This window comes from Panthera leo, chromosome E3 (assembly GCF_018350215.1).
Source record: "Panthera leo isolate Ple1 chromosome E3, P.leo_Ple1_pat1.1, whole genome shotgun sequence".
In the NCBI taxonomy this organism is placed as follows: Eukaryota; Metazoa; Chordata; class Mammalia; order Carnivora; family Felidae; genus Panthera; species Panthera leo.
This window is the reverse complement of record NC_056694.1, coordinates 29,239,825-29,250,129: the sequence shown is the minus strand read 5'-3', so window position 1 is coordinate 29,250,129 and position 10,305 is coordinate 29,239,825. Positions and strand designations below refer to the sequence as shown.

Here is a 10,305-nt window from a genome sequence, read left to right as displayed (position 1 = left end):
CCGACTTCGACTCAGGTCATGATCTCGCGGTTCAGGAGTTCGAGCCCCACATTGGGCTGTGTGCTGACAGCTAAGAGCCTGGAGCTTGCTTCAGATTCTGTGTCCCCCTCTCTCTCTCTGCTCCTCCTCTGTTCTCTCTTTCTCAACAAGAAATATTGAAAAAATTCTCTAAAAAACAGACTTGGCCACAAAAAGGAACTCCTGACACAAGCAATGGCATGAATGAGACTCAAAAACATCATGCTGAAAGAGGCCTCACTGGAGAGCACACCCTTCATGATTCTATTCCCATGAAGTTCCAGAAAAGGTCAAACTAACCTGTAGTGGAAAAAAAAGCAGGCTGGTGGGTGCCTCTGGGGGGTGGCAGCGGTGTTGGGGTTGACTGGGAAGAGGCAGAAGAGAATATTCTGGGGGTGATGGGGATGTCTGTATCTTGGTAGTTATGGTTGCATTTGCTAGAACTTCTTAATTGGTACACTTAAGATGTGAGCATTTCAGGGGCGCCTGGGTGGCTCAGTCAGTTGGGCGACCGACTTCGGCTCAGGTCATGATCTCACGGTTTTTGAGTTTGAGCCCTGTGTGGGGCTCTGTGCGGATGGCATGGAGACTGCTTGGGATTCTCTCTCTCTGTCTCTATCTCTCTCCCTCCCTTCTTTGCCCCTCCCTTGCTCTCTCTCTCTCTCAAAATAAATAAACAACAACGACAAAAACTAGGATGAACCGATGGAAGAAGGGATAGCTGGTTATGTAATAATGCAAAGATAGCAAAATAGTAGCTGTACCATCTAGGAGGTACATGAGTAAATGGGTGTTCAGTGAATAATTCTTTCAACTTCTCTGCATGTTTGAAATTTTTGACAACAGAATGTGGCGGGGCGGGGGGGGGGGGGGGAGGTACTGAATGAATTCAAAACTATAGAAAAGGACAAGAGCGCAGCATTCGGTCTCCACCCCAGCTCTGAAATCAAAGGACCACAGAACTATCTGCAGGGAAAAACGGAGGTCCCCACTTCCACACCCACCTGCGGCTTTGGCTCCACACGTTAACCAAAGCCAGAAACACAGATCCATTATCATCATATGGCCCTGGGCCTCCGCATCGAAAGCCAGAGCACCACCCTAGGGTCTGATGCCCCAAGAGACATCGAGAAAGCCTGTATGTGTGTGTGGAGTGGGTTGAGGGCCAACCCAGGACAAGTGTTCCACGTGACGGGTCCAGTTGGGAAGAAAATAGGGGTTTGAGCACGGATGAGGGCTCCGCCATGTATTTAATCCTGAGCCAAATCCCCGGTGACTCAGCTCCAGTTGACAGACGACGACACAGGGTCTCAAATCAAAAGCGTCATCTTCAAATCTGCCACTTACCGCGCACTTGTGTATGCTGGGCCTTTTACGAGATTTCCTTTAGTCCTGGCAACCACCCTGCGAGGCAGGTTTATCGCCCTGATTTTATCACTGAGGAAACCGAGGCGGGGAGAGGGCAATGTGTCCGAGAACCCACGGCTGGAGCTGGGGTGCAAGTCCAGCTCTAGAAGGCTCCGGAGCACAGGCCCCTTCCAGCACGCCCCCTCCCCGAGCCCTCCTCTGGAGCCGGAGCAGCCGTGTGTGTGTGTGTGTGTGTGTGTGTGTGTAAAGCTTTCTGAGCAGGGAGAACCGGGCTCAGGGTGCCACGCAAGTGAGTTCCTCAGGCCACACGTACTTCTCCGACGTGCGTCAATCACAGTCTGTGGTTGGTTTTCCCTCTTGTTTACTACGTTAGCAAGTATCGGGCACTACCTGTTCCTACGTGTCAGTTTCTGAGACCCGGCACAGCCCTGGCAGTGCCCTGTAAGCCTCCTGTAGACATCAGCCTTTATCTGCACCTCCCTGTGCACCACCCCGCTGGGCTGTGAGCAGGGACGAAGCTCTAGAAGGGGTGGGAGCTCCTCCCAGACAAGTTTGGGTTTGTAACTCCGCACAAACTCTTGGCTAAGGCGGGGTGGGGGAGGGAGGGGACGCGCTAAGAGGCTCTCAACTGGGGAGAGTGTCTCACTGATCCGAATTCACACAGCACCACTGATGGCAGAGGGTTCCACCCGCCACGCAGGACACCCGGACCCTCCTACACAGCCATTCTCCACGGGGCTCGGCTCCAGCAACGGGCATCTGACTCGTTAACGCAAGTATAAGGAGTTGGAGGTTAAAAAAAAGAAAAAAAAAAAATCCACGAACACCAGGCTTCCTGACTTACCAGAGCTTTTTAGGGGTGATCTTTAGAGAGAAATACATCTATGTAAAGATCAAATACGTCATTCGCTTACCAAAAAGAAACAGGAGAAAACCAGAATCCTAGGAAAATTTCTTTAATTTTCATCTCTCGGAAATACATTTTTCATTTTTATTTTCCATGATACAAAAAAAATGTTAAATATCTAACAATGATCTACATGAAACAGACCTACGGAAGTAGATCCATGAAATCCTGTCGCTGCTGTGATCTGTTTCAACAGAGAGAGGGCTGGTACACGTTGTAATCTGTGATTTCACACACACACACGCACACACACACACACACGTGTACACACACATGCCACCTTACCCCCGGACACACTCCCGAACAGAGACGGCGAGCAGGCTAAGGTACGGAAAAGGGAACACAGCACTACGTGTAAAAACAGAAGTGAACTTTTTGTACTCGTCCAGTTCGCCTTGAGAAACTCACAAGTTAGGAAGAAGGACTCTAAATAAAAATGCCCCAAAGGCCAAGGCATATGGTAAGCGTCTTTATGGGTGGACGGCGTTAGACATTTTCCTACTGGAAAAACAAGCTGGAGTGCTTAGTATTTTCAGGCAGCTATGGCGGGAAGTGGGCAGACGCGAGAGGTCTCTCCACGGGGGAGACTGTAACCGCGTGCTGCGGAGGCCCCCAAATCTGCGCACGGGAACACGAAAAGAAACCTCTCGAAGCAGTAAAGACTTCAACCCCAAAACTCACGATCCCGGTGCCCAAGAATGTCGGCTCTTCGCTTATTTCACAGCCGACGATCCCCACCAGGTAGGTTCTTAAACGCGCTAAAATTCACGACACTGGAAAAGGGGTTTCACGTGAGCAACAAATCATCAACCGGTTAATAATGTGCACATTCAAGACGGCCTACAACCGTGCTGAGTGTCAGCAGACAGTTTACATTAAAAAGGAAGAAAAGAAACACAGCCACACAAATAAAAGAAACTGGGTTTCTGCCAGGACACAGACTTGGCTTCAAACCCCTCCCATACCACATTTCATGAAATTAAATACAGTATGGCTTCTGAATGTGCCAGCTGGGTCCTCCTCAGCCACGGCACCAGCGATTTGTTTTCCTTCAGGTCTCAGTTACCACGTGTCGGGAACCTCGAAGAGCTTGGCAGGGCTGCCCGGGAGGCCTCCTGGGGGGGAAGGACAAAACAAGGTGAACAAGAAGAGGGACAGCACCTGGGGGACCAAGCGACCGGCTGGGAGCACAGCGCTCACTGCCAGCCGCAAAGGCCGAGGCAGATGGGGCTGGGCTGGGCAGACCACGGACGGCAGTGCCCAGCAGACGGCGGTGACCCCACAGAAACTTCGCACGTAGGATTAGGGACGCGCCTCCCTGGACGGACGCCTCTGTTAACTTCACGGGGGTTAAAGCAAGGACGCTCACATATCTCTCGGGGAGCACGTACTGTATTCTTTGCCACCACACTGGCACTCGGTTCATTTAATCCTTTTTTTTTTTTAATGCTTATTTATTTTGAGAGAGAGAGAGAGGTTTGTAAGCAGGGGAGGGGCAGAAAAAGAGAGGGAGAGGAAGGATCTGAAGTGAGCTCTGTGCTGGCAGCGATACGCCCAATGTGGGGCTCGAACTCCTGAACTGTGAGATCATGACCTGAGCTGAAGTCAGCTGCCCAACAGACTAAGCCACCCAGGTGCCCCTCCTTTTTTTTTTTTTTTTAAGCAAGGTTTACACCCAACATAGGGCTGTATCTCACGGCCCCAAGTTCAAGAGTCACATGCTCTACTGAGCCAGCCAGGCACCCGTCCGTTCATTTAATCTTCATAAAAGCCCAGCATGGTGGTGCCAATATCCCCATTTTACAGATGTAAGAGCAGGCTCAGAGAGGCTAAGTAAGATGACCAGTCTCACTGCCAGAGAGCAGCTGAGATGGGACTGGCTCCTCCCATGGCATGCAGAGCCCTGTCGCGTCCCAGGACACCAGGCTCCTCTGTGCTGGGCCATACCGGCACCCAAATGAGAAACCCGAGGGGCTGGCAGCTTTGCAGAGGAGAGAAGCTGACCTATGGGGGTTCAGAGAGACCCCAAAAAGCAGCCTTTTCAGAGTCTGGCAACACTGGCTAAGCCCTGAAGGTCCTCTCCAGTTCCGAACAGTTTCACCAGGCAGCTGGAGGCTCTTCTCCACTCAGGACACTCCCTGGAACAGCAGCGGCACAGCTGGGCTGGGCCTGGACCAGGTGTGCCTGGGGCTGAGAAAAGGGGGAATCAAGTCAGGGAAGAGCGCGTCTGCGATGGAAAGTGGGACAGACCGGCGGGGTGGCCCCGGGGTTCAGGCAGGGCTGGCAGGGAAACTCACAGTAAAGACTGTGAGGCCCCTCCGGTGAGCAGTGATAAGGGACAGGAGATGTTCTGGGGATCCAGGTTGATCAGAGAAGGAAATGCAGAGAGGCTCCCCTCCCCAGAACAAGGAAACACTGCAGATGGGCTGTGATGAGACCTGGCCAGCCTGACCTTCTCAATCATGCATTTATACAACGCCTAACTGGAAGGAGGAAAAGAAACATCGATGAGGGCATTTGTATGATTCACATACCAAAAGAAGTATTACAGCAGCCAAAGAGCCATTTTAAAGATTTCTTTTTAATTTTTTTTAATGTTTAATTCTTTGAGAGACAGAGCATGAGTCAGGGAGGGGCAGAGAGACAGGGAGACACAGAATCCGAAGTGGGCTCCAGGATCTGAGCTGTGAGCACAGAGCCCGATGGGGGGCTCAAACTCACGAACCGTGAGATCATGACCTGAGCCAGAGTTGGACACCCAACCGACTGAGCCACCCAGGCACCCCGCCAATGAGCCATTTTAAAGGCAAGAGCCACACTGCCCAATGTGGGGGACTGAAGTAAATTAAAACTAGCTGTGAGGAAAACAAATAAAACAGCTAAATGGCTGAAAGTATAAGTCATCCTTACAAGAGCACCTGCTGCTGGCTGGATGGGACTGGGTGTGGGCGTGGCTGCAGGCCGGCAGACACACAGGAAGTGACTCGCCCAAGGGCTGGTGAGGAGGAATGGAATTAGCGGGAGCTCTGGATGAGGCCAGCCTGGCTTGGCCATGTGACTAGCTGTATGGCTCTGAACAACTCTCACAGCCTCACCTATCAGCGGGACTGAAGACTACTTTCATGCCACACTGGCCTGCTGTGATACGGCAGAGTTCCTGACACATGAACATGTTTAATGCATGTCAGGTCCCTTCTTCTTATCAGTAAGGTGGCCCAACACTGAACATGGTCGTTGCCCAGGAAGCCAACAGCCTCCAGTCAAGAAGGGCCTAGTTTCCACTGCCTAAAATGTACAGCTGCTGAGCAACAATGATGTGTCCAGAGGAACCAGAACTTTAAGAACCATCTGAAGGAGACCTAGACCAGAGGGGGCTGGAGGTCACTGATGGTGTTCTTTCCAGCACTTTCTGGAAAGGGAGCACTGTAGACTGAGGGATGAGTCTCAAAGCTAGTGGATAAGGAGCCGGGGTCAGTGTTCCGGGGAGCTCATTTTCACAGGCCTGTTTTACTAAAGCGCAGAGAATTACTCTGGAACGATTCGTTTTAAATGAGTATTTCAGGACATCTGCCTCCTGCTAGAATGGATCTCAATGCATACCCTGCATCATACACGAAAATTAACTCAAAATGGGTTGTACATCTAAATATAAAACCTAAAACCATAAAACCTCTAGAAGAAAACACAGGAGAAAATCCTTGTAATGTAGAGTCAGGCAAAGACTTCTTAGTTGTGACACCAAAAGCATAATGCAAGGAAACAGACATGATACAATGGACTTCAGTAAAACTGAAAACTACTATTTGGAAGATAACATTAAGAAGATGAAAAGAAAAGCAGAGTCTGGAAGAATCAGCAAAACCCAAGAGGACTTGGATCCAGAATATACAAAGAACTCTCAAAACTCAATGAGAAGAAAACAAACAACCCCATGAAAAAATGGGCAAAAGATCTGAAAAGACATTCCACCCAAGAAGAGATCTGGATGGTAAATAACCGCACAGAGACATGCGTAGCATCATTAGTCATTAGAGGAAATTCAGGTCAAAGCCAGAACGAGATACCACTACAGACCCACTAAAATGGGCTACAAAGGACAATCCCAATACTGGTGACCGTGCAGAGCCACTGGAGCCCTCACACGCTGACAGCGGGAATGCACGATGGTGCAGCCACTTTGGAAAAGGCCATGCCAGTGTCTTATAAAGTAAAACACTGCACTTACTACCTGACCCAGCAATTCCACTCTTAGGTATTTACCCAAAAGAAATGAAAACTTAGTTCAAACAAAAACCTGTTCGCAAATGGTTACAGCATTTTTTTTACTTGCTTAAAAGTGGTAACAACCTACACGCCAACTGGCAAAATGGATTGACAGGGATACGTCCATAAAAAGAACACTACTCAGCGGCAAGGAGTAAGGAACCACTGGTAGATGTAATAGCATGAATGTATCTCAAATGCATTTGGTTGAGAAAGAAGCAGATCAGGGCCAGGATCTAGGGGTGGGAGGAGGGATGGAGGCGTGAGGGAATCTTCCGGAATGATAAAACCATTCTCGCTCTTGATCACAATGATGGCTGTATACATGTGTTAAAATTCCTCAAATTGTGCACCTAGAAGTGAGGACTTACTGTACATAAATTGTATCTTTTTTTTTTAATATGAAATTTATTGTCAAATCGGTTTCCATACAACACCCAGTACTCATCCCAACAGGTGCCCTCCTCAATGCCCATCACCCACTTTCCCCTCCCTCCCACCCCCCATCAACCCTCAGTTTATTCATAAATTGTATCTTAATAAAGCTGACCCTTAGGAATGTTGCTTCAAGATCCAACAAAACTGGGGCACCCGAGTGGCCCAGTCAGTTGAGTGTCCGACTCTTGATTTTGGCTCAGGTCATGAACTCAAGGTTCATGAGATCAAACCCATGTCAGGCTCTGTGCTGACAGTGTGGGGTCTGACTGGGATGCTCTCTCTCTCCCTCCCTCTCTGCCCCTCCCCTGCTTGTGCGCTCAAACACACACACTCTCTCTCAAAATAAATAAATTAACATTTAAAAAGAAAGCTAAAAAAAAAACTGGGGCGCCCCGGTAGCTCAATCAGTTAAGCGTCCGACTCTTGATTTCAGCTCAGGTCATGATCTCACGGTTGTGAGATCAAGCCCCATGTCAAGCTCCACGCTGAAGACTGCTTAAGATTCCCCCTCTCCCTCTACCCCTCCCCTGTGTGTGCCTCTCTCTCTCAAAAAAAAAAAAAAGCCAAAAAATGTAAAAATAAAATATGCTAATAATTAAAATGATTTGACTGAGAGGTTTTTAAATGGGGAAAAACACTGGATACTAAATTGCCTAAGAAGCATGATGCCAACTACATATAAAAATCCCAGGCAGACTAAAAGCACTTATGAACAGAGTATCAGGCAACCACGGGGCTTCAGTTTCTTTCCGTTTTTCTTCATTTTACAGATTTTCGTAGTGAGCACACGATTTTTATTAACAAGACCACAACAGAAAATGAAAAGCGGTCAACACAGCAGGTGACTGTTGGTGCTTGTGTACCTTTCTCCTGACGGAGCTGACAGGGAGAAATTCTGAGAGGTAAGAGATTTCTTCCCTCAGGTGAATCCAGAACAGAATCTAAAAAACTACATGGTACCCTGGAAAAGTGCCATCATATCATTTTCTGCAGAGTGGAATTCTGTATACAGAAAGATCCTTTGGGGTGTTACACAAACATTTTTAACCGGGAAACGTTCCAAAGTGCCTGGTGAGGGGGCGGTTTCCCACCCCCGAGAAGGCAGGGTTCCCGGGTGGCTTACAGGGAGCCCTGGCGGGCTGCCATGAGGAACGGGGACTGAGCAGCACACACCTCATGGGTCACACGGAGGCCGTCAACCACATTTTCATTGAGGAATTAAAAAGCTCCTTGGCTGGACCTCCTGAGCCTGGACTGAGTGCTCAGCAAAGGCAGACTGAGTGACATCCAAGTAGATCCTCCATTTTCCATGCTGTAACCTTATGGGTCTAAGCATGAAAGGTTCAACAGATTAGTCAAGACCCCAGTGAAACTGCTGGTTCTTGGTAAACATTTAAAGGTCTAATGTGTTGTGTTTTAAATGTAAGGAGGAAATGGGGTGTCTGGGTGGCTCAGTCGGTTGAGCATCCGACTTCGGCTCAGGTCATGATCTCACAGCTCGTGAGTTCAAGACCCGAGTGGGGCTCTGTTCTGAGAGCCCAGAGCCTGGAGCTTGCTTCAGATTCTAGGTCTCCCTCTGTCTCTGCTCCTCCCACGTTCACACTCTGTCTCTTTCTCTCTCTCTCTCTCAAAAATAAATAAAACGTTAAAAATAATTTAAAAAAATAAACATAGACTTGTAGCGGCCTATCATATGATGAAAAGGATTACCAGGGAGAGTGTCTCTGGGCACTCCTCCGTGAGCTCACAGGACCCGAGAGAACCCCTGGGTACCGGTCCATCAGTATTTTGAGGACGGCCAGTCTTGTCAGCATCAGGACAGTGGGGGACACTATTCACTTATCCTCGAGAACAAGTGTGCTGTGGAAACGCATCCATTAAGCACTGCCCGGAGAACATTTCCCAGGGATACTTTATTCCAGCATAGACGACACGCGGAACTGGGTTCCTTTATGTGCCAATGGAGGATGTACCTGGAATTCTCCCAAGGAAAAGTAGATAACACTACCAATCTACGCTAATCATTAAAAATCCGAAAGGAGGGACCTACATTATGTGTAAGATTTTGGGGCGTCCGGGTGGCTAAGCCGGTAAAGCATCCAACTCTTGATTTTGGCTCAGGTCATGCTCTCACGGTTCGTGAGTTCAAGGCCTGTGTCAGGCCCTGCACTGACAGCGTGGAGCCTGCTTGGGATTCTCCTTCTCTGCCCTTCCCCCTGCTCATGCTCATTCTCTCTCTCTCTCTCTCCTTCTCTCTCTCTCTCTCAAAATAACTAAAAAGTTTGGGTAGATTTCACATACTGCAGAGTGGTCCAATGTGTGAGCCCTCCCCACGGCCCCCAATTCCAGCTATATTTTGCTTTGCAAGTTTGTAATTCTTTGAGCCTGTTTCCTCTCTAGAAATCGGAAATAATGACACCTATACTTTTTAAGCTTCTTATACGGAACAGACAGTAAAGGATGCTCCTGGCACAATGCTTGGTACGTGATAAATAAACAGTCATTCCTTTTGCAATTTAAGTCATTTTGTTAGCTGGAAAGGGGTCTAGTGAACTCCTGTGTATCTTAGATATTAAAATGTATAACTGAGACAGAAGACAATTTTGTGTGGGATTTACTGAACACCAATTGTCCCAGGACTGCTACTCTAGACAATATTCTATGGTCCTACTTTTTGCAACTTCCTCCTTGGAAACTAGCAAGCTCCCTAACAGATGAAACACTTTCTTTTACACTTTGTGTGCCTTTGCTGACAGTGCTGGGCACCCAACACACCTTCGTGAATCACCTGAGGTCCTGTCAAGACACTCTCGCCAGGAGGAGAGCTGGGAGCTGCCTGGACAAGACAGACCTCCCCAGGCTGCACCAAAGTGTCCGACCCGGTAGCCGCACACACCCCAACCTTCACAGCTCCTGGAATCCTCTGAACCCTTCAGAGCTTAACACAGACCCTTCGTGGGGTCAAGACTTTTGTATTCTCCCTCGATACAGGACCTCGTGAAAGTCACCGAAGTCGGTTGACTCCACAGGTTCAGAGCCTGATATCCCGACCCACATCCTGCTGACAACGTTAGCACTAAATGCTTAACCACAAAGCAGCTAAGAATGACCCGTTAAACTCCCAGCTTTGCGCTGCTGGAAGGGCTCACTCAGTGAATGCTGCTCCAGAAAGCCCAATTATCTCCAGGTCTCTGGTTCAATTAAAAGCTGTCAAGATGTTTTTCTCTTTTAGTGGGACTGGTGAAGAAGTACAAAATTTATCATTTTTTTTTCTTTTTTAGCCCCGATTTTGAGGCAGTGACAGATTTACT

The 10,305-nt window shown here is 48.6% G+C and overlaps 1 protein-coding gene across 1 annotated transcript in view; it reads right to left on the bottom strand.

The window, feature by feature from the left end:
• Positions 1-2,540: 2,540 nt before the first annotated feature.
• PARN (poly(A)-specific ribonuclease) overlaps positions 2,541-10,305 on the bottom strand; it is a 168,564-nt gene continuing 160,799 nt past the window's right edge. Inside the window, exon 24 of the mRNA XM_042921059.1 lies at positions 2,541-3,408. Coding sequence (XP_042776993.1) covers positions 3,356-3,408 — 53 coding nt within the window. The 3' untranslated portion in view covers positions 2,541-3,355. The remainder of the gene's footprint in view (positions 3,409-10,305) is intronic.